This window comes from Schistocerca nitens, unplaced genomic scaffold, assembly GCF_023898315.1.
Source record: "Schistocerca nitens isolate TAMUIC-IGC-003100 unplaced genomic scaffold, iqSchNite1.1 HiC_scaffold_466, whole genome shotgun sequence".
NCBI lineage: Eukaryota > Metazoa > Arthropoda > Insecta > Orthoptera > Acrididae > Schistocerca > Schistocerca nitens.
Window position 1 is genome coordinate 3,450,145 of NW_026045999.1, and position 25,428 is coordinate 3,475,572.

General features: G+C 39.5%; 1 protein-coding gene and 1 long non-coding RNA gene across 9 annotated transcripts in view; both read left to right on the forward strand.

Moving 5' to 3' along the window:
- LOC126232185 (zinc finger protein 665-like) overlaps positions 1-25,428 on the forward strand; it is a 169,554-nt gene that overhangs the window by 74,756 nt on the left and 69,370 nt on the right. For 5 of the 8 annotated variants that reach the window (XM_049942484.1, XM_049942477.1, XM_049942480.1 and 2 more), the window contains 2 exons: positions 15,180-15,272; positions 19,244-19,281. In XM_049942484.1, the coding sequence (XP_049798441.1) occupies positions 15,180-15,272; positions 19,244-19,281 (131 nt within the window). Of the gene's footprint in view, positions 1-11,135; positions 11,327-15,179; positions 15,273-19,243; positions 19,282-25,428 lie in introns of all 8 variants that reach the window. The other 3 variants (XM_049942481.1, XM_049942482.1, XM_049942483.1) reach the window with 2 other exon arrangements.
- Positions 1-25,428, forward strand: part of LOC126232187 (uncharacterized) — a 227,265-nt gene that overhangs the window by 74,605 nt on the left and 127,232 nt on the right. The gene's annotated exons all lie outside the window — the stretch shown is intronic.

Below are 25,428 nucleotides of genomic sequence, written 5' to 3' on the forward strand. Positions count from 1 at the left end.
GGTCTATACAAGGGCGATGTACTTGAAGACAATATTATGGAAATGGAAGAGGATGTAGATGAAGATGAAATGGGAGATATGATACTGCGTGAAGAGTTTGACAGAGCACTGAAAGACCTGAGTCGAAACAAGGTCCCCGGAGCAGACAACATTCCATTAGAACTACTGACAGCCCAGGGAGAGCCAGTCCTGACAAAACTCTACCAACTGGTGAGCAAGATGTATGAGGCAGGCGAAATACCCTCAGACTTCAAGAAAAATACAATAATTCCAATCCCAAAGAAAGCAGGTGTTGACAGATCTGAAAATTACAGAACTGTGAGTTTAATAAGTCACAGCTGCAAAATACTAACACGAATTCTTTACAGACGAATGGAAAAACTGGTAGAAGCTGACCTCGGGGAAGATCAGTTTGGATTCCGTAGGATTTTTGGAACTTGGGAGACAATACTGACCCTACGACTTATCTTAGAAGAAAGATTAAGGAAAGGCAAACCTACGTGTCTAGCATTTGTGGACTTGAAGAAAGCTTTTGACAATGTTGACTGGAATACTCTCTTTCAGCCGGCCGCGGTGGCCGTGCGGTTCTAGGTGCTCCAGTCTGGAGCCGCGCTGCTGCTATGGTTGCAGGTTCGAATCCTGCCTCGGGCATGGATGTGTGTGATGTCCTTAGGTTTGTTACGTTTAAGTAGTTCTAAGTTCTAGGGGACTGATGACCACAGCAGTTGAGTCCCACAGTGCTCAGAGCCATTTCAACCATACTCTTTCAAATTCTCAAGGTGGCAGGGGTAAAATACAGGGAGCGAAAGGCTATTTACAATTTGTACAGAAAGCAGATGGCAGTTATAAGTGCCGAGGTGCATGAAAGGGAAGCAGTGGTTGGGAAGGGAGTGAGACAGGGTTGTAGCCTCTCCCCGATGTTATTCAATTAGTATATTGAGCAAGCAATAAAGGAAACAAAAGAAAAGTTCAAAGAAGGTATTAAAGTCCATGGACAAGAAATAAAAACTTTGAGGTTCGTCAATGACATTGTAAGTCTGTCAGAGACAGCAAAAGACTTGGAAGAGCAGTTGAACGGAATGGACAGTGTCTTGAAAGGAGGGTATAAGATGAACATCAACAAAAGCAAAACGAGGATAATGGAATGTAGTCGAATTAAGTCGGGTGACGCTGAGAGAATTAGATTAGGAAATTAGGTACTTAAAGTAGTAAAGGAGTTTTGCTATTTGGGGAGCAAAATAACTGACGATGGTTGAAGTAGAGAGGATATAAAATGTAGACTGCCAATGGCAAGAAAAGCATTTCTGAAGAAGAAAAATTTGTTAACATCGAGTATAGATTTAAATGTCAGGAAGTCGTTTCTGAAAGTATTTGTACAGAGTGTAGCCATGTATGGAAGTGAAACATGGACGATAAATAGTTTAGACAAGAAGAGAATAGAAGCTTTCGAAATGTGGTGCTACAGAAGAATGCTGAAGATTAAATGGGTAGATCACTTAACTAATGAGGAGGTATTGAGTAGGATTGGGGGGAAGAGAAGTTTGTGGCACAACTTGACTAGAAGAATGGGTCGGTTGGTAGGACATGTTCTGAGACATCGAGGGATCACCAATTTAGTATTGGAGGGCAGCGTGGAGGGAAAAAATCTTACAGGGAGACCACCAGATGAATACACTAAGCAGATTCAGAAGGATGTAGGCTGCAGTAGGTGCTGGGAGATGAAGCAGCTTGCACAGGATGGAGTAGCATGGAGAGCTGCATGAAACCATTCTCAGGACTGAAGACCAGAACAACATGACCTTTTTGGCTGCCTTTTTAAATAAGTGTATTTTTGCAATTTCTTTGATCTCTTTTGGTAATTAATTGTACAGTGTTATTCCTTGGTAGAAATGCTGCTCTTAGTTTTATGTTTATTTTTTCTTGCTAAATGTAAGTTGAGTCTCTCTTGTTGCATGGTCATGGACAGAGCTGTTTGTGCAGTAATTACCAATGTTATTTTTCATGTGTATATCTGACTGGTAAATGTATTAACATGGAGCAGTTAAATCCCCAGGTTCAGAATAGCTCTTTATAATGATCTTGACCAGTATTTTTGGTTATTATTCTTATGCCTCTTTTCTGGAGTTAGAAAACGGAGTTCATATTTTGTGCATTTGTTCCCCCAAAACAATGCCATAGCTAAGAATTCAGTGTACATATGTATAATATGTAACTAAAAGACACTGCATGTTAACACTGATAATAGGATTCTAAGGGCATAACATGCTGATGACATTTGGTTGCAAGTACTTTCGTGTGTTCGCACCACTTCAACTGAGAATCAATATTCATTCCTTTCTTGTATTCGTTACAGTCTATAGAAGTGCCATCTACATTTAACTTAACATTGCCGTTTTTCCTCTTCAAACTGAAATTCATTGCATTAGTTTTCTTTATGTTCATTGTCACTTTATTACTTATCGACCAATCATAAACTTCCTTGAGATTTTCATTTGCTTTGTCAGCAAGGAGTTCTCTTGTTTTCTCAGTGACTACAATATTGCTGTCATCAGCAGAGAGGATTTTTTCACCATGAGTAATGCTACTGGGAAAATCATTGATGTATATCAGGAACAATATTGGTCCTAATATGCTACCTTGCGGAACCCCTATAATAATGTATTTTGGTACTGATAAGTGTTTTACTAAATGTTGAGATTTATTTGAAGTATGTGTTATCTCTGCTCTTTGTACCCTATCTGTGAGGTATGACCGAAACCAGTCATTAGCTACCTTCTTAATACTAATGCTTCTAATTTATTTAATGGAATCTTGTGGTCAACTGTATCAAATGCCTTAGAAAGACCCAAAAATATGCCTGTGACACACTCATCTTTATCAAGAGCATCAAGTACTACTTTTGTGAATTCTACTACGGCTGACTCGTATTTTTGCCACTTTGGAAACCAAACTGTGATTCACTTAAAAGATTATGTTGATTCAGGCAATTCATAAATCTGTCTTTCATAATTGCTTCTATTATTTTTGAGAATGCTTACAGCAGGGAAATGGGCCAGTGATTTTCTGTCTTCTGCATCACCTTTCTTAAGCAAAGGTACAACTCTCGCCTGTCTTAACAGCTCTGGAAGAATCCCTGATGTGAAAGATTCATTTAATATATTTGTTAACGAGCCTTGTATAATCCCTATGCATTGTATCAGTACACGCACTGGTACTTCATCTGAGCCTACTGACTTCTTATTTTATATTTTTTTAACTGTTTTTCTCACTTCATTCTCTGTGCTTGGGAGTAACATCATTGTATTTAGCGCAACATTATTTACAGGTGTTGTATTTGTTTGAGGGAATTTTTGCTGTAATTTCTATGCAATACTCGCAAAATGCTCATTCACACAGTTCGCTAAATGCTGTGGATGATTTATTACTTTATCCCCCTCCCTTAGCAGTACGTTATTCTGTGTTCGTTTGCCTCTCCCCATTTCCTTTTTTATAACATTCCATACTGCTTTGCTTTTATTCTCTGAATTGTCTATTATTTTGTCATTAAATGACTTTTTGCAGCAATCAGCACCTTCCTATAGATCTTTTTGTATCTATGATAGAAATTCAAGAATTATGGATCATTGCGAATCCTTTTCATGGCACTGAGGTGTTTAAGTGTTAGGGAGGACTTTTTAATATCTGCTGTTATCCATTTATTTTTGTAAGATGTTGATACAGACATGCATACTTTTGGAAGTGCATTTTCCAAGTCCAGTTTAAACAATGTGGAGAATTTAGAGAATTTCATATTCACATTGGTTTCCTTATACAATTCATCCATTGCTTTTCTAGTTCGTTTGAAAAATTTTATTTTGATTTCTGATAGATGTCGTTTGTAGGCTTGTAGTTCAGGGAATCATTAGACGCGTGACTTTACTGTTGTTATTTGACAAGGATGGTCTGATAGTCAGAGATCTTTTGCAGCTACATCACATTTTTACCTGTCCATATTTGTGGCCACATGGTCAATTACTGATGAGGTCATCGTTGTAACCCTTGTTGCACTATTGACCAATAGGGACATGCCAAATCTTTGAATAATGTTCATGGAGGTGCTGCTGGATTCATTTATGATGATAGTGCTGATGTTAATGTCGCCACACATAATTATGTTGACCTCTGTACTGGAGACTTTATCTAGAACTTCTGATAACGTATTGAAAAAAGTGTCCACACTATAACTGGGAGATCTATACACACACAAAATGATTAACTCTTGGTGATATCAAGCCCTGTCAATTCAATAGCTGGTATTTCGAAGTGTTTGTCTTCACTTACAGTACTGAGGTCATATCTTGCTTTGAACTGTGTTCCTTTTCTGATATAAATGCATGATCCTCCACCCCTTGAAGTAGTTCTGCAGTAAGTGTTTGCCTTTTCATACAATGATAACACTACATGTTGGATTTCTGTGTCTCTACACCAGTGCTCAGTGATACAAACTACTGTGCAGTTCAAAGACTGGAACTCAACTTCTAATAGTTGTATTTTATTTTTTACTGATTACATGATTTGATGGAGGATTGTTAAGTCTGTGAAATGCCCCATGTTACTCTTTCCTGCGGTTTGTTTTTCTTAGTGACATCTGGTATATGTAACATTTGAGGTGTTAAAATCTGTTTTGTGAGTGATTGTTTCAGCATTTTTAGAGTGCTGGAGATACATACTCTTCAGGCAGGGGAACCTGTTGTCCAGATTTATCCTAAAGACCTACTTTTCATACCTATGACAACACGTATTTGACCATGTGTCGCCTGAGATCCACCCCCTATACTTTCATGAATGAGTTGCACCAATTTTCCCTTACCAGTCCTATTTAGGTGTAGGCCATGCCTAGTGAAGCCCCATCTGTTGATAGTCCTGACGGGCACCCGGGAAACACGAGCAAAGTTGGATGTCCTCAGACCCATCGCTAACCGCACATTGATTTGCCTCACAGCTCCATCAAGGTGTGGTTCATCATGACGCTGGAACAGCTCAACAAAGTGTACGTTGGTGCCATGAGTCAGGGAAGCTATCTTGTCCAGGTCACCACCTATGTCATATGCCCCATCCCTGTCCAAACTGTTTCATGCCCCACCCATTATCACTACATTGCCCTCATTTGTAAAGTCCTTACATAAAGACCCTAGGTCCTCTATCACAAGACTTAGCCCTGCATTTGACTTGAATATACTGGTGGCCTGGTACGCTGCCCCTAAATTTTCCTGTAACTGAGGGCCTACACCTCGCCCATGGCTACTACCTAGCAGCAGCACTTTCTTCTTCCTAACACTTTGTACATTCCTAGGGTTCTTGGCCTCGGTTGAAGTGCGCTGCACGTTTCCTGCTCCTCGTTCTACCTGGGGCTCTTCTCCACTTAACTCTGGCAGTGGTAGATACTGTTTGTGGTTTTGTTGATAAAACTGTCAGATTACGTTCTCTTTCCTCCTATTCTCCTACCAGCTGCCAGTTCCCAACCACCCTCTTCCTCCTTATCTCCCCTGATCTTTATGAGTTCATTCCTTGCTTCCTCCAACTGTGCCTGAAGGGGACAGATTTTCCTTTCCTGTTCCCCAATCAAAATGTTCCTACTGCATACTCTGCAGTTCCAGGAGAGAGCCTCTTCTGATCTCCCAAATTTCTCCGAACTGCATTGCATCCCCCCCCCCCTCTCACCCCCCCCCTCCTCCCTGTGAAAATATTTCCTACATGATTGGTAACAAATCCCTCCACACACTACACTAGAACAGCTCCCACATTTCTCACTCATTGTCAGTTTCAAAAGAATAATAATTAAGTTTAAAGAATACACGAGATTGACAAAAAACGACACAGAGGTCTTATGTGCAGTGGTTGTTTTTCTTTTTGTACTGATTTGGAGATACAATGACAGAAGAATTAATTTGTAATTAATTTGCTTTGAGAGAGTTTACGTCATTAGGCGTGTTTGGATAGGCCTTTAAACGTTTATGAGTCTGAAAATTGAGGCCTAGATCGCATCTATCTAATTAGTAAACAATACAAAATGTGTTAGTTGAATACAATTTAGAAACGTTTAACAACACTTTTATGGTGACAATAGACACTGGTGAAACTAGTAGCAGTCTTTTTAGGCGAATTTTACACTATCAATAAAACTTGAATATAATTTCTTTGTGTTTGTCACGCAAAATTTCGGGTTACGTCGCGATTGTCGGGGCTTCAGCTAAAGAAAGTTTTTTCAAGAACAAGTGCTGATGGGACGCTAATATTCAGTTGTGTGACAAGAACGGACACTACAGCAAGTATACAAAACAAAGAAAATTTAAATTTGACACTATTTCCTCTTAAATAAATTCTTTTAGCGGACGAAGAAAATACATGTGATCTCACTCGGCGGCCATCTTGGTTCTGACATCCTACTGTATCAGTAATTAGGGATTCTTCGATTCGATTCAGATATTGAGTGTAGAAAAATGACTGTGCATGCTGTAATTATTCAAGTCTTGTGTTTATGCTCCCTGGGGAAGTGATACGTAGCGGGGTGTAATATATTTCTAGATTCATCACTTATAACTAGTTCTTAATTCTGTGAAATAGGTTTTCCTAGGATAGATGCAAACGATCTTCAAGCATCTGTGTGTCTAGTTTCTTAGCATCTCTGTGAAACTGTCTCTTGGGTGAAACAAACAAGTGAATATTTGTGCTGCTCATCTTTGTATACGCTGAGTATTCTGTGTTAATCATATGTGGTGCGGGTGCCTCACACCTGAGCAGGCTTGTAGGATGGATTGTACAAATATCTTATAAGCAATCTCCTTTGGGACTGGTTGCAATTTCCCAGTATTTTACCAGTGAACCAAAGTCTGTTATACAAGTGCAGGTATACATTTCTGAACAGACTGATGACCTCAGCAGTTTGGTCTCTTAGGAATACACACACACACACACACACACACACACACACACACACACACACACACACACACATTTCTGAACATTTACAGTAAGTTGACTATCTCTGCACAACTTAGAATCCTTATCAAGATATGACTGGCCATTCATGCAATATAAACAGCATTATGAATGACCTGCAACAAATTCGAATTCTTCGCTTGTATGCAATAAGTAAACTGTACCATCACGATCCAGTACAGGTGAGTTTCTTCTGCCTTAACACTGCATAATATAAACATGAGAGAACTACAGAGGATTGTATTTGATACCATGAGAGACAGGAAAATGCTGATTTGTTTAATACACACAGGAAGCTTGTGTAGCTTTCATGTTCTGAACAAGAAATTTCTTAACTACTGACTGATGACCTCAGCAGTTAAGTCTAATAGTGCTCAGAGCCAGCCTTAACTATTGCAGTGTTTCCTCGCATTTGGACGAAAACATGAGCTCAGTCCTAGAAACTACAAAAGAAAACGTCAGTGAATTATACCATCAACAAAAAGTTAATTTATAAAAAGTGGAGCAATTAATGTGAGAGAGGGAGAAACACTCAGTTATTTGATAATAATTTTTAACCGCAGGTTAATGAGGGGGAAGAAGAATGGGATGTGTTTGGAATGTCATAAGAAATATCTAATATAGGAAAATTTTTTCACTTCTAACAAAAATCTCGCGTGATTTGTAAGTTAGAAACTTCAATCACTGGGAACTGGTTGCAGATCAACCAGATACTTTCTTCATAATCGTTTGCACCTCATGAAAGCATTATCACCATTGGTATATTGAATGGAAACCACCATCTGAATCACTATTTTCTGTAATAAAGATGGACAGTTTTCACAGTACTAGCAGATCAGCTCCGTATAACAGTTAGAAAAGAGAAAATGAGAGAATAAATAAATAGTATGTGGATGTAATACTTTAAAAATAGTCATAATGTTACAACAAAAAGTATTAAATCAGACTCACTCATATCCAGTGCTGTTGGCTGCAAATTGTTAATAATGGTAATATTTTACAGAAAACTATTTAAAAATTAAACAGGATGCAATATATGGACTGAAAAGGTGCAGTGACAGAGAAAGAAATTATGATGATCTGTACAGTGGAGTTATTTTCAGTTTATTACGGGAGTACTTCTTTAAGTTCTTTGGTGAGCTATTATGTAAAAAAAGCTCAACAGTTGGAGCTCTGTTGTCTGCACACAGACAGCTTGTCCAAACTGTAACAATATGCCAATGTATATCTGACAATATCAATTTCTTTGTCTCTATTATCCCTTTCTGGAATATTTTTCATGGAATGAGGAATATCAAAATGCACCTCTCCAGCTTTTGCTTACCCAACATTTGAAGAGATCCAGAGTTTTGAATGGCATTTCTCTACAACTCAGGTTGGTAACCTAGGTGTTACAGTACTTCAGCATAAGACAAGCAATGCATTACAGCACATTACTGTTCCAGTTGGAACATGATCAGTCCCATTCCATCAGACATAGTCACACCCATCTTGGAAGATATACTATGGATGTATGGTAAGTGGGTCCATTGAGTGCAGCCCATTTGACAACTTCCAGTTAGTTCCAGTAATTCCAAGTGTAATAGATGTATGCAACCTATCAGTAACACAGTTTATAGTGAGAGATATGCAGTAACTCTGATGATTCATTAATTCACCAAACGACAATAACAATTTTACAGCTTTACAACATGCTTTCAACGATAGACAGCAACAGGGTGACACATTTACCAATCCAGTCCCTTTCCCATCAACACTATCACATTTACAAATTAAGTACTTCTCAGCCCCGGTTACAGGTTTGTATTTTATACAATGGCTCACATAATACATTCAGTAAGTATTGATTTTAATATTTTGAAAATGACACCACTGCATAGGGTGATTTTTTTTTTTTCCCACCATTTAGAAACTCCAGGGATTGACTGATGAGAGGATACAAAGCAGAAAAGTTACGTCTGGAAATGCATAATTTCCATGCTAGATACCATTGATTCAATCGTACATTGTTACAGAGGCTGTGGTCTAATATGTACTGTACCATCCAGCCACAGTTACTGTATGCATGGTTTCCTTCTAGAGGGTGCTACTGCTTCTCTTACATTATGTGCTAGCACCTTCGCCTGCCATAGTAATTGATAATGTTGTCCGATTCACTTCTCTTGTTGACTCACCTTTTAGTAGATGTGATAAAGCATTGTACACAATGTTCAGTATTCGAATTGACAGCTTGCCATCATGGTGTTTACTTACAGAAAGCCAGATGAGAAATGGAGAGGGGTAACAGGGTTGTATCAGGAGACCTCTTCCACCAATAACAACCACAGCATTCAATGTTTGCAGTAGTGTTTCGCTGTTTGCCTAAGACAGGGTCGTTTCAGGAAGCAGGAAATCATGGACGTACCCAAAGTATGAGGACACCAGACGAGCAAAATGTGACAATTTTTACTGGACGTTACTGGACTCACTATGGCAGTGAGTTGCATGGTCTGCTGAACCCCGATACCTTCTTCATGCCAGTGGGAGGGCGCAAATCTGTCTTCTTCTATGAGAACTGTTCCTTGCCTAGAAATCTGTGCTATGGGACAGACGAACTGGTGGTGGCTCCTTTATGCTCTTTGGATCATTCATGTGGCCATCCATGGGTCCAATGGAACTCAGGCAAGGCACAGTGATGGCCAAGGGGTATTATACACTTGTTGCAGACCACATACACCTCTTCATAAGTCATGTTTCGTGACAGCACTGACATTTTTCAACCAGATAATCCACCATGTCACAAGGCCAGGAATGTGATGGAGTGGTTCAAACACCACAGTGGCGAGTTTCAGTTGATGTGCTGGCTCCCTCTCCCCCAACATGCGAGATCTGAACCCAATCGAATACATCTGGGATGTGATTGAACATAGCTTCCGAGCTCATTCGCCACCTTCCCCATAATTTTTGGGAATTAGGTGACTTGAGAATGCAGATGTGGTCAGACTCCCTTCAACGACCTACCAAGGCCTCATCACTTCCAGGCCACAATGCCTTGCTGCTGTTTTCTGTGGCGAAAGTGGACATACTAGCTATTACATAGGTGGTCATAATGTTCTGTATGATAACTGTGTATCTTTGTGTTTTTAGTAATAGTATCTAGCTTTGTAAAACAAGAACACCTAGGATCATTACTGCATAGATGCAGGTTGAAAACAGAAAATAAGTTAACTGAACCATCTCATATGTTTTATTACAAAAGACAGATCAAAATTGAACTGATATGGTTGGGAATAAGGAGGTTCTACATAGAATTACCTAAAAAACGCACTTATGGAAAACACCGACGAGATGGGACATTATAATAGGATGTGTATATGAAGATGAAAGAGAATAATTTGCATGGTACCAGAGGGAGCTGTAGAGGGCAAAAACTGTAGGGAATACACATTGGAATGTACCCAACAAGTAATTGAAGATGTTGGATACCATTGCTACTTTGAGATGAAGAGTTTGGCACAGGATCTCGAGTCATGAAAGGCCACGTCAAACCAGTCAAAAGTATCGTCCCCTCCTATGGCAACAGAATACCAATTTTAATGTTATGTATGTCAATTAGGCACTGTAAATGGAGTGTAATTAGTGTGTGTGTGGTGCATAGTGGATCCGCATGAAGCAGTACAGAGGAGGAGGCACCAAAGTGGTAGATAATGTGTTTCTTTTGAGAACCATATGCCATACATTCATCCGTACAGGACTTTGTAAGAAGAGTGTGATATAATATTTATTGCAGTATCACACAACATGAAAGGTGTCTAAATGACACTTGCTTCCTGACACTTGTTCATACCAAGCACCACATTCACAAATACCTGAATTACAAAACTGTTTTTGTAATCGTCAGATGTTTCTACAATATTGTCTCTGTGTTGTGGGTTACTGGAAAAAAATAGTTGTAGTGGTATCACAAATACTCTGAAACACGCTATAAAGTGGCTTGCACAGTTTAACAGTAGAAGCAGTTGGTGGTTAGTAAGCAACGATATGAACTGTAAATCACTTTTATGAGGGCATGTTGAAAAGTAATGCCACCAAATTTATGTAAAAACTCAGATTTCTGAATAAAACCTTATAAACATTCTACACCTTTTTTTCTTCATCTCCACATATTTATGTTGCAGGAAAGCGACACTGGAAATGAAAGCATTTCTACCAGCGAATGACCAGTTCTTCTAGTGTCACTGTGGACTGTTCAGCTTTGTTGATGGAGCCACAGCCTGACCTCTACTTGCACCACTTCATCACTATAGGACTGAATTCCTCAAAGATGTCTTTACGATTTGGCGAATGCAGCTGCCCACTTTGAGCTGAGGTTAGCAGCTCTGTTTGATTTATTATGAACAGGAACAACTGAATGTTGGACAACACTGATATTGATATAGTCAATACCATGCACTGCTTTCATTCTTCTATGGATTCTATCGAAGGCACATTTCCTGCAGTCACAAACTTGACTGCAGCCCAGTTTCTCATGCTCTAACGTAGTTCCATTACACACTGCAATGTTACTTGATACAATTCAAAGTTGTATAGTAGTAGTTTCTTTCAACTTGTCAGTGAAATGGGAATTCGACCATGTAATGTGCATGATAAGTAATACCTCAATTGATATTGAGAATGGAATAAAAGATTTCGGCAGCATTACTTTTCAGCAAGCCTCCATATTATGACTCTAGGAGAAGTTCAACAAATTTAAGGGACACATTTCTTTGGTGTTCATACATTTTTTCAATCATAGGACAATAGTCACAGACAGAGGTTCACAACAGTGGTAGGGAGTGTTCGAATCCAAGAAAATTAGTGGGTGTAGTGGACGATGGACAGGGACAAGAGGATAGGTACAAATATATGAGATAGAGAGATGAGCTGTATGTTTAAAATGTGTACAGATTTGGGACGAGATTATACATGTCACCATAAATGTTCAACGTAATATTTGACAGGTTAATGGAAATAGGGATGCCAACTTGATAGGGCACATGACATAACAATGAGGTTTTTAGTCTAAAACGCAAAGAAGACAGATGTGTTTATTATTCCTTGAGGATTGGTGCAGAGTGACCCAATGCAAACTGGTAATTTTAGATTTATCACCCTAGAGAAGGATTGTTGTGTGGGCACAAACATATTACTGTATGTTGAATGAGGCAACATTAGTACATTAAGAACTGTGAAACTATGAAAATGATTGTGAATGAACATAGTATCTCCAGCAATACTGAAGTTTAGACTTAAAACTCAGTTACAGCCCAGTGTTGGTTTATAAACAGTTCTTGAGTATTGTAAACACAACTGAGAAAAAATCTCATCTGTTTTTTTGGTCCATTCCAAAACTCTGAAGACATCAGGACAGAGAAAAAACAAGAAGTGTTGGAAATGAAGCAAAAACGTGACATTGTTGGAAACAAGTCTCATATGGCAGAAAATATTCAAACCAGACCTGTGAGCATGAGAATATGTTCAGCTGATCAATTCAGTCAGCAATAAATAGGCAGGTGATATAATTAAAAATTAAGGACAAGTTGTTGTATGAGTGGAGGGAGAAAACAACACTGATACTGTTGGCAAACCATAGCGAGTAGAAGAGGAAATGTGCTGACTCCCCTAGTTCAGTGGTTCTGTCGTGAGATGTCAGTTGGTCTGCTTGTGACCCACTGAAGTGTGTGTTACAACAACAAAAAGCAGCAGACTGACTTTACTGTGGATTAGCTTGAGCCTTTATAATATTATGTGAATACAAATGGCTTTTTAAAGTGTGTTTTCTGCTCCAAAACTCTGAATTGGTTATTTTTTTGCAAATATCCATCTAAAATCCGCATTTGTCTTATGTATGACATCAACGAAAATTCACATTTGTGCTCAGTTTTTGCAAGAGATAGTGAAAGTCTTATAGGCATGTACTGGCAAACAGATAGTAACTTGTTCAAGCAGAAGTAGTCTGTTACTGCCAGGTGACCATTGAAACTTGGAGAGCATATGCTACAGGAGTGACGCTGCTGGTGGGAGAGAAATGAAACATCTTTTCCATAAGTATCTAGGTATTTCTAAGGTACTGTTAGTAGTTACTCTTAGTGGTTCTAGAGTTCGTTCAGGAGCAAAGCTTTTACTTTACTACTGGGAATGTTTCTCTATTTCATAAACCTTTTGTGAGCCTCTGTGTTTTGTACAAACCATAATCAAGCAAATAAGTGTGTGCACTAAGTTGTTCACCTATCTGATGAATGATCTCGTTTATTCTGCAGAACTATCATGTCGATAAAAACTGTAGTTGATGATTCCATCATTAACAAGTACACCAGTTTTATCTCACCAACCATTTCTTACGCAGTTTATAACATGAATAGCACATATGAAAATGCTTATATTTTTCTTGTCTTGTCAACTGCATTTGATATTGAGCAAGCAACATTACTTTTTATGCTAATAATTCGTAGACACTGCTGGACCTTTTTATTCTGTTGTGTACTGTACCATACGAAGTAAATACAACAAGTCTCATTCCAACTTGCTTTAGCTGGATAATTACTTGAATCAATAGATGCTAGACTCCACTAAGAGTGGCGTTGCGACTCGGGTACACCAGAATAGGGTGAATATGTTAATGCATGTGAACAAGAAATACGAACACCAGAGCAATGACAGGCAAAGTTATTACGCCAATCGCCTGAAGTATATTCACATAAATTGACGAAACCATCTTTCAGCAAAGTGTTATTTCTTGGGCTTTACTTCATCAAAAATCAGTATACCTTTGTTTTCATTTTGTCCTTCCCGAAAATAATCATTAATTGCTCTACAGCCTCTTTGTTAATTGCGCATGAGCATTTGAGATCATTTACAAAATTTGGGAGATGTTTTCAGAAGGTTGTTGCAACAAGGCGTGCTTTAAACAAATTGTATCCATTGAGCTACTAATTTTCAAGAGCACGCCATCCAGAATAAATTCCTTGTCACACCACATAATGCATTCTCTTGCTTTTAAATTGGCATTTCTTTAATGTAGTGGCAACTATGATTTTCTGTTTTTACTATCAAATGATGACTGAGCCATCTCATGGTTTTCATCTGAGACTTGATTTCGGAGGAAATTGATTTCGTGATTTGCAGTCCTTTATTTTTCACGTAATCGCACAATTTCCTGTTCCTGGCACTTCAACATTGTTTCAATGTAATTACTCCTTCGTTCTGTACTGATCCGCTCCCTACATTTTCCTCAAGAAGCAGCACTGGCAGGCATCGAAACTGCAGCTTGTTTACTGTCTTCTTCTTAGAGATTTCCTTTAGCGAGTGCTTTACTGACTGTTCTCTTTAGTTTAATATTTTCGACAGATATTTCAGTGAACCTGGAAATATACAAGGAACTGCTGAGCTGCTCCAGGCTCAAAAGAGACCACCCTTGTCTTGGAATTACAACTTGTTTACCGATGATAACGATTTGTTGTTCCTCACTGAAATGTGTATCACACACAAAACAGCTCTGAGTGAGATTGTCTTTGAGGAATTGCTCTCAACCATTTTGAAATTGTACTTTAGTTTTTGGAGACCTACAAAATATTTACCTTTTGTTTCTCTTCACCCAAGTCAGTACACTGGATCGAAAAACGTGGGAATTTTTTTTCATTTCTTTCTATAAATACCTGTAACTATAACTCTCAACGCCTCTTTATAATCGCAACCTTCAACTCTTAGATACTCACTCACAACTCTATAAACAAAGTCTCAAAATCCGTTGAGGCACAAGCAACAAATGCCATCCGATCACATGTCAACTTGAGTCTCAAGTGACAGTGCTAATCGTAGTTCTTGGGCTCGCCACCTTTCCTATTCTACTGTGTTAATGCATGGGAAGTAATTACTTTATCTTCTTCTTGCTATGGGCAAACTGTGAGGTTACCAAATGAATGACAAGGGTCAGTAAGCACCTTGAATACAGCATGTAATGACTGATTACATGTAAAATTAGTACAGTATGGCTGTTTGAAATTGTAGTGATCTGTGTTGGCAGAATAGCTGCTCAATAAATTTTTTTTTTATCTTTCGTGTACAAATGATACAAATCTCTGAAAAGTTGTGTGATATTTATAAAAAAAGAAATGTTGGGACCAATGTCATAAGTACAGAAGGGTACGAACAGTTTTAACTGAGAGATTTTCTCTTTCTTTCAGTTTCTTGAAGATGACTTGGGAATCTCTCGGTCAAATGATTTTATCAAGAAGGATCCTGAACTAAATTTGAAGGTGGATGAAATTGAGAATACTGTAAGCACTCACATCCCTGATTTATTGCATGTAGTGTGATAAAAACGTATTTGTTTTATTGCTTAATGTAAATAATGCAGTACTGTGGGACAGGCACAGACTGAGAGTTTTCTGAAACTAAGTGCAATTCCTCATTTTCCAGTGCTCTCGTACTATTCCACTTGATGTGGATTATCAACTGTTATTTGCATACTGTTTTGAATAGAATCAAAACAGAATTAGTAACAATGTTTAATCATATTTTCAGTGACCCTTATGGATGTTAAATATTTTGTACAAGTTTAAACTTGGGGAATGTAGATCATTTGAAAAAAAAATGGCTCCTTTCAATAATTTATGATTAATGGAATGCGGAAGAATACATTGGACATTTTCGTCTTTTCTGTGAATCATTGATATTTGCGAGTTTGTACCAATAATTTTCAAAGGTGCCTAAGGTATGAAATGTGATAATACACTCCTGGAAATGGAAAAAAGAACACATTGACACCGGTGTGTCAGACCCACCATACTTGCTCCGGACACTGCGAGAGGGCTGTACAAGCAATGATCACACGCACGGCACAGCGGACACACCAGGAACCGCGGTGTTGGCCGTCGAATGGCGCTAGCTGCGCAGCATCTGTGCACCGCCGCCGTCAGTGTCAGCCAGTTTGCCGTGGCATACGGAGCTCCATCGCAGTCTGTAACACTGGTAGCATGCCGCGACAGCGTGGACGTGAACCGTATGTGCAGTTGACGGACTTTGAGCGAGGGCGTATAGTGGGCATGCGGGAGGCCGGTTGGACGTACCGCCGAATTGCTCAACACGTGGGGCGTGAGGTCTCCACAGTACATCGATGTTGTCGCCAGTGGTCGGCGGAAGGTGCACGTGCCCGTCGACCTGGGACCGGACCGCAGCGACGCACGGATGCACGCCAAGACCGTAGGATCCTACGCAGTGCCGTAGGGGACCGCACCGCCACTTCCCAGCAAATTAGGGACACTGTTGCTCCTGGGGTATCGGCGAGGACCATTCGCAACCGTCTCCATGAAACTGGGCTACGGTCCCGCACATCGTTAGGCCGTCTTCCGCTCACGCCCCAACATCGTGCAGCCCGCCTCCAGTGGTGTCGCGACAGGCGTGAATGGAGGGACGAATGGAGACGTGTCGTCTTCAGCGATGAGAGTCGCTTCTGCCTTGGTGCCAATGATGGTCGTATGCGTGTTTGGCGCCGTGCAGGTGAGCGCCACAATCAGGACTGCATACGACCGAGGCACACAGGGCCAACACCCGGCATTATGGTGTGGGGAGCGATCTCCTACACTGGCCGTACACCACTGGTGATCGTCGAGGGGACACTGAATAGTGCACGGTACATCCAAACCGTCATCGAACCCATCGTTCTACCATTCCTAGACCGGCAAGGGAACTAGCTGTTCCAACAGGACAATGCACGTCCGCATGTATCCCGTGCCACCCAACGTGCTCTAGAAGGTGTAAGTCAACTACCCTCGCCAGCAAGATCTCCGGATCTGTCCCCCATTGAGCATGTTTGGGACTGGATGAAGCATCGTCTCACGCGGTCTGCACGTCCAGCACGAACGCTGGTCCAACTGAGGCGCCAGGTGGAAATGGCATGGCAAGCCGTTCCACAGGACTACATCCAGCATCTCTACGATCGTCTCCATGGGAGAATAGCAGCCTGCATTGCGGCGAAAGGTGGATATACACTGTACTAGTGCCGACATTGTGCATGCTCTGTTGCCTGTGTCTATGTGCCTGTGGTTCTGTCAGTGTGATCATGTGATGTATCTGACCCCAGGAATGTGTCAATAAAGTTTCCCCTTCGTGGGACAATGAATTCACGGTGTTCTTATTTCAATTTCCAGGAGTGTATTTGTATGTGATGGATCACCCTTGATACATTAATCTTAAAATTTTTATAATATGGCTACCTCAATGGTATATGTTGAATTACTTATAGGTTTGTCAGCCACAGAAAAAAATTTTGGACCTGCGCAGATAAATTCGTGTATTACCTCGCCATTGAAGTCGTAGGTGAACGAAACAAATTATCTTCTTGGCACACCCTACACATTTTTTAAGGTGTGCTTCTGTGAAGCTTAAAATTTAACCCAGTAAACTAAAATGTTGTGGTATAATTTTGTCTGTCTTGCGTAAGAGAAAGCGTATGGTTAGATTCTTAAACTGCTCACAGGAATAAAACCTAACTAATGTTGGGGAATATAAGATAGAGGACTGAAAAACCCAAATCTAAACACATATTACACAAGACACTGTATGGTGCATTGCGGTGAGTATGGTTCCACCACTATTAGTCATTTCCTTCCCTTTTCCACTTGCAAATAGAGTGAAGAAAAAGCAACTGCCTGTTGCCTCCACACAAGCCATAATTTCTCTTGTCTTCGTCGTGTCCACCATGCATGCAACAAATATTGAGGCAATAGACTTGTCCCATACTTACTGAAGCACATTTGGAGCTACTGTGATCAAAGTTGTTTCTTTAGCTATCCCCAAGTTGTAGGATGGCACGGCAAATAGATGGAGCCTTTGACAAACCCCAACAAAAAATTACATACTGCAAGATCAGAGAGAATTAAAGGTCAGCAACTGAATGTGAGATCGTGTATGCCCTTTATGGCTGATAGTTCAGAAGTGCTCTTTCATGCAGGTGAAAGTGTGGTGATGCTCTATCCTGTTGAAAAATGATTTTTTTCTGGATAGTTTCCTTTGCATCTATTTCCAAACCTTTTATTATTTCTATTTATATCAACATTTCATTTGTTGCAAAGCTCCTTACTGTACTGATCGTATTCCTCATTAATATCACTAAAGTTCTGCTTCATTAAATTACATAATTTGAATAAGAAATCATGACGACTACCAAGAAATTGTTTTTCCTGTTGTGCAATGCATTACACTTATCTTAGTTATTATTAATTTTCAGTGCAGTTGTTTTTAAACAAAAATTAGCTGTTTTACTTAACTTAATTGAAGTTGCTGTCAGAGATGACTCAGTCTGTACTTTTAATGCACACTAGTTTGTTTAATCGGACAAGTTTCACAAAATGCGATCATCTCTGGGATTGATGACTGAATTTCTGGATTCTCCTTGATGTTAAAGGTCTTCTCCTAGGCTCCAGTAACAGACTCGTTTTACTGCTATTATAGTCGTCCACATTGTGAGTGCTTCTTCATGTATATTCATTGTATACTGGCTCCTTATAATCCTCCACCTGAATTTATCAGCAGTTGTATTAATCCCTCCCCTCCTGCGAAATGTGTGAATGCATATTCATTCATTGGAAGAGGTCACTGTCCTTATGTTGACCATGTTGTTCATTTCCTATTCATAATAATACATGAATCTTTTTCATCTATATTCCTATAAAACAACACTTCATGTAATAATTCCTATTGCTTTTATGTCATGCTGTACTCCTAAATTTCCTCTGTGAATGAAACTGATGTGACATTTAATGATTTTGATGTTCCATGCAGTGAGCTATCTCAAGAGAATGGAATAATATTCATTACTGTAGTTGTGAAAAAATACATTTAATAGCATTTCAGATATTTTTCAGTTTTTTCTTTACGTGTTTCATCATTAAATCGGACCATTTTTTACGTTTTCTCTGGTATTTCGCATTATAGGTGAAAGATGTTTCAGGACACAATTATGTTTCAAGTATCAAGTAGGAAATTTGTATTCAAAAGAATCAATGTTTTTATAGTTATTTACACAGCTCAAATCAAAAAGTTGTAATGAAGTGTTGATTCTTGCTTTTGCTTTTACTTTATTTTTTACTTTTTCTTCAATTACTGCTACCGTTATGTAGTGTCCCTTTGTTAATACTATTTCCAAGTATTGTTTGGAACAATCACATGTTAGTGAGTGTTAATACAATTTTATTTATTTACTGTTTCATCAATTTTAAATCACCAGTAATTCTTTGTAATATTTCAGGTGGCAGCCTCAATAAGAACCGCATCTGATAGTACAAGGTACGTTTTTATTATTCACTGCACAATTTTTGGAGAATTATAAATTTTTAGTTAGTCCATGTAAAATCAAAGTAAACAATGACCCCAGGGACCAAAATACCAGAAGTTGTTTATGAAAAGTTCCAATTTTGGAGTTCCATTTTCTGCATGTTAACCATTTATAGTATACATTATATATGTACTACAGCGATATTATGCATGTTATTAGTGAAAACACTACTGTGTCCACTATTCTGTTATTGCAGAACATTAAAAAGAAGCTTTACAATATTGTGAGGCACATCAGTCCCATTAATGACATTGTGTGCAATATCAACACAAACAGCAAATGAGAACCAAAACCCTTACATTAAATACTTTACTGTAATTTGAAGAATTATACACTCAAATAATTTTGTAATGGCGAAAATCTAGTATATTGTGCTGTCAGAGAAACAAGCAAAAATGCTGCTAACTGCATGGCCAGCTGTAGAAACTTGTGTAAAACTAATTATCATTTTTTTGTTTTTTTAGCGTAATTTTCTAATGTGTCCAAGCCATTTAACACTTCAAGGTGGGTAGGCAGAATGGCCTTGTCCTTACATTCTTATCATGCATTTTGCACCTGAGACAGAAATGTTTGTACATCTGTATCAGGACTAACTGCAGGTTTTGAAATGTCTTGCAAAATATACCATTCTTAGGTGAAGTGATTGTGACCATTTAACTTGCAACATATCTCCAGGCATTCCTAAATCAGTTCAGCATGTGTTGTGATGGAACTGATTCCCCATTTGTATTGCATCCAGTGCAATCCAAATTGGCATTTCAATCTCGTTTTCAGCAATACAGATTGTACAAGTAGCTTGCAATACAATGTCTTCATAGCAGCAGTAGTGCCTTGATTCAAAGGCTGAAGGCAACTGAATGTATTTGGAGGTAAAAAGTTAACCTTTACCTCAGTTCTGATTAAAACAAAAAAAGCCATTTAAGATTAGCTGTCAATTGAAGCTTTCCAATAGTGGCAGCAGATGCAAGGAAAAACATCAATTTCATGTTCTTAAAACAATTTGGTGTCTCAGATTTACTGATCATGCAAGAATGTTGTTTATCCATGTCATATGAACTACAGACAAGTACAACATTAAACATTGTTTACTGTTGGCCCCACCATGGCACATGTCATCTTTTTTTGTGGTTTGACTTGGCGGAAGTTGTAGAGAAATCCTAGTTTTGTCTGATTTGCAGATGTAAGATATAGCAAACTTTTCTTTCACTTGGTCAAATTCGTGCAACCAGTCCGTGCCCCGCCTTCATCAATTTTAATCATTTCACTGCCAATAACTGAGCATGAAATTATGCCACTGTTTTGGAACTTATACAGCCAACAAGCAAAAACGCTGAAGTCTATTTTAAATGTCTAAAGTTTTTGCCATCTCATTTGTTGCTGACTGAATTATAGTTCCACTATAGGTACATTGGAAGTGTACATATAGCTGAACCATTGTAAAAGTAAAAGTTCAGCAACTTCGTACATAACACTGTGAAGTCACTTAGATTTGCACCTGGAATCCAGTGCTGCAGAGTTAAGAACTTTTCATTTAAGTAATGTGATTAACATAGATTTGCTGAGTCTAAACTTTCTGCCAGTTGTGCTGTTGCTCAATACACCACGGAATGCTTCCTGCAGAATTTTTAGTTTTACTTGCTGATCTAGGCTTTCTGCTTCCCATTGATGTGACTATCCTTTTACTACTTGGAACTGAATGTTACGAATACTGGCTCCATTTAAAGACCATAAAAGCACATCTCAACATAGAATTTCACTTATTGAAGGAATCTAGATTTTCACAGTGTTGGTGTCATGATGGTTTACATTGATGATGATTGTTGAGCAATGTTATGCACAAAAGTCAGCTAGAGAAACATTAAGGGAAAAAAGTTTGTAGTTCTTGCTGACTGAAATTTGTTTAACCAGTAAAACTCTGTATAATATCATGTACATCACTGCCTGGACTTTTCTTTTGCTGGTGTTAACCAAATGTTCCCCTTACGTGAGTTCACATTAAGCATGATGCTTGAAATATACAAGATTCTTCATTATTATCGATAAGTAAAAATAATACAAAGCAGTATGGTTAGTAACACATTCTATAAAACAGCTGGTTTGTGTTTCTGTTCCTTAATAAAAAGAGTGTACTTCTTTTATACAAAAAAGAAAAAGAAAGTGCAGGTGAAGTGTCAGCAGCTGTATAGTGCCAACTATTGTAATTGAATATGACATGGAAGTCACAGAAATTCAACATGGTGGGTACAAGCTAATGTTGTACTATGTAGAACAAGTAAGAGGAAAGAGTGAGGGGTTATAAATGCAAATACTGCAGTCTTAGTTCTTTCAGATTAATGAATGTCGTGGTGAACAGCTCTTTGAACACTGTGTCATGAATGTGAATTTGGAAACCTAAGCTTGTTGTATTGATAGTTTACAGACCACCATCATGATCTTAAATTTCATAAATCAGCTGTAGGCAGCCTTAGTAAGGCCATGTAGACTTGACTTGTGAGTGGTTATTTTTTGTGACTTTAATGTTGATTTTCTGTGACAAGCTAGAAATCGAGGACACCTGGAATTCCCAATGTCTGAATTTGGGAAATCTAACACAGTACAATTCTCCTCAAGGACTTAATGGGCACACCACGAGCTTGGCTGATTTGGGAGCAAAACTGATAGTGATTTATCTGACCATGACAGTAAAATGACTATTAATCAGTTGTGCTCAGGTCCACTGCAAGTATTTTCATAACAGAATCACAGTAATTAGAGTGAAACTTCTTGATGAATGTTATCAACAGGTGTATAAGGTACACCGTTTGGTTGGACAATTAAACTTTGCGTTAATTATCTTCCTAGTCTTCTTATTCTCTAAAAAAACGATAATACTGAATGGAAGTGAGAGCAAGTGACGAATAACTTCTTAGACTTCAATATCTTGTGCAAGGTAGAGAGAGCTCTACCTAATTGAGAAGGCAACAAATCGCAAATAGTGAAATATTCAGCTGTACTGCCTGTAGTGCACTATCAGATCTTCCTTCGTGTTCAGTAAAGCTCTTTTTTCCTGGCACAAGATGTTCCCATCCCAAATAGTAGCCATGCTTTATTGGTGCTAGAACTGTAGTTGATGCTTGACCTGTTGTATAGGAATGCTGGACTCGAGAGATTTTCAAATAATGTTTATGAAATAATTGAATTCCACATTTACTGTGTATATCTATGATAAACGTTTTACATGGTTCACATAGTAAATGCTCACAGATGAGTGTGACTGCTATGCCTGGATACACATCCATTCTTTGCAAAGCAATGTGAAGTAAAAGCTTAATATCTCTCTTATTTGATGTGTGCCATACACACTTCAGAAATATTCTGAGGCAAGTCTTACAGTTGTTGTGAAAGCATCACGTTTATAGCATGACTGGATTTCTCTGGTATCAAAGCTGCTGAACCAATGTGGTATCTCCATATATTGCTACACTCAAAAATTAATGGGAGTTGTGATAGGATACTATATTTCTCCTTTCTTTGAACTACACTTTGTTTAGTCTGAATATTTAACGGTAGTTGCCAATTGTTGCACAATTTCAAAATTTTATCTAGGTACGAGTTGATAGATTCTTTTAATTACTTCATAATTGGCAGAGCTAGTAATTATGTGCTTGTACAGTTATGGATAGTTTTGCCTCCTTATCTGTTTTGGCTATGGTACTGAGTCCACAATACTGTTCATAATAGTTTACTTCGATTTCTCTATTCTTATTTAAAATTACTTCTACTCATGCATTACTCCTGTTTCATTTTGTGTTGATAACTCTGTACTCACCTGACCAGAAATGTTGTTCCTCCTCCCTCTGCACCACACTAATTACCACCATATCAAACTTAAACTTATCCATTTCTCATTTCATGTTCTCTTCCACACCTAATCAATCAACCGACTTAACATTCCACACTCTGACTTGTAGCCATATTGTTCTTTTCCCTGATGATGATATCGGCCAGAGTAGCCACCTCCCAGAGATCTGTCATTATCATTGAACTATTCAGTAGGGCTGCATGTCCTTACTGATTATAACAGGTGTAGTTCCTTTGCTTTTAACTGTTCACAGTACCAACATTGCAAGGCCATGTTGGCTAATGGTACAAACTGTTCTGCATCTACATCTACATAGATACTCCGTAAGCCATCATACAGTATTGTGACAGCTGGTACCTGTACTACAAGAAAAATCTGTCATCCATATTCAGTAACCACATGTTAGTGTCTTAATCTCCCTAGATATCCTTCCATTGCAGTTTTATGTACTGTATGTCTGTTTCCTTAAGTCGGGCAAATCACCTCACTTTTGCAGGATGTATACACTATGTGATCAAAAGTATCCGGACACCCCCAAAGACGTGAGATTTTCATATTAGGTGCACTCTGCTGCCACTTACGGCCATGTACTCCATACCAGCGACCTCGGTAGTCATTAGACATCGTGAGAGAGCACAATGGGGTGCTCTGTGGAACTTACAGACTTCGAACATGGTCGGTGAATGGGTGTCACTCGTGTCATACGTTGCTACGCGAGATTTTCATACTCCTAAACATCTTTAGCTCCACTGTTTCCGATGTGATAGTGGAGTGGAAACATGAAGGAACATGCACAGTACAAAAACTTAAAGGTTGACCTCATCTGCTTTTTTTTTTTTTTTATTTTGGTTTTAGGGCGCAAAACTGCTATGGTCATTAGCGCCCGGTCCGTGACTGAGGAAATAATAAAAACTGAAAATGGAAAACAGCAAAAATGGGAACGAAACTCAAAAAATTGGACACTAAAAGCAGAAACAAGGCTTAAAAGTCCACTACAGAAAGGGGTTGATGGTCCCCGATAAAACTTCAAATGACTGACGTCATTTCACTGTCACTAATAAACTGGAGAACGCGGTCGTCTGAGCGCGTGTCATCTGCTAAAATCGACGATAGATCAGGCGATAGCTGTAGACGGGAGCGTAATGGATTAAAATAGGGGCATTCAATTAAAAGGTGTCTTACCGTCCACAGCTGAGAGCAGTGGGGACAGAGTGGGGGAGGATCGCCGCTTAAAAGATGTCGATGGCTAAAAAGACAGTGCCCTATCCGGAGTCTAGCTAAAATTACCTCCTCCCGACGACGCGTTCGGGAGGAAGAGGTCCAAGCGCAAGGAAGGGCTTTCACTTCCCGCAGTTTATTGCGGGGAAGTGTTGACCAATGCACATGCCATAAATGAGCAACTTTGCGACATAAACCGCTCCGTAGATCGGTGAAGGGAAGCGACTGAATAGCTGGCCGAGGAAGAGAAACTGCAGCCTTGGCTGCTATATCAGCCACCTCATTCCCACAGATACCAGCGTGTCCCGGGAGCCAGAGGAACGCCACTGAGACGCCCCCCAGGTGGAGCAAGCGCAGACAGTCCTGAATCCGGTGGACCAGAGGGTGCACAGGGTAAAGAGCTTTGAGACTGAGGAGAGAGCTGAGAGAATCTGAGCAGATTACGTACTGTATCCGCTGATGTCGGCGGATGTAGTGGACAGCCTGAAGAACAGCGAAAAGCTCCGCAGTATAAACCGAACACTGGTCGGGAAGCCGAAAGTGATTTGGGGCGTCGCCAACAATATAGGCACTCCCTACACCCAACGATGTTTTCGAGCCGTCGGTGTAAATAAAGGTGGCGTCCGTCATTTGTGCACATAGAGCAGCAAATGCCCGACGATAAACAAGTGAAGGTGTACCATCCTTGGGAAATTGACAAAGATCACGGAGCAGACAGATCCGGGGACGGAGCCAAGGCGGTGCTGTACCCCAAGTTGTCAAGAAGGTTTTAGGAAAGCGGAAGGAAAGAGAATGGAGCAGTTCACGGAAGCGGACTCCCGGGGGTAGTAGGGAGGAGGAGCGGCCGGCATACCCTACATCAAAGGAGGCGTCGGAAAAAGGGTCATGGGCAGGATTAGCAGGCATGGAAGACAGATGGCTAGCATAATGGCTCAGAAGGACCGCTCGCCGATTGGACAGCGGAGGTTCAGCAGTCTCAGCATAAAGGCTTTCCACAGGGCTAGTGTAAAAAGCTCCAGACGCTAAATGTAATCTACGG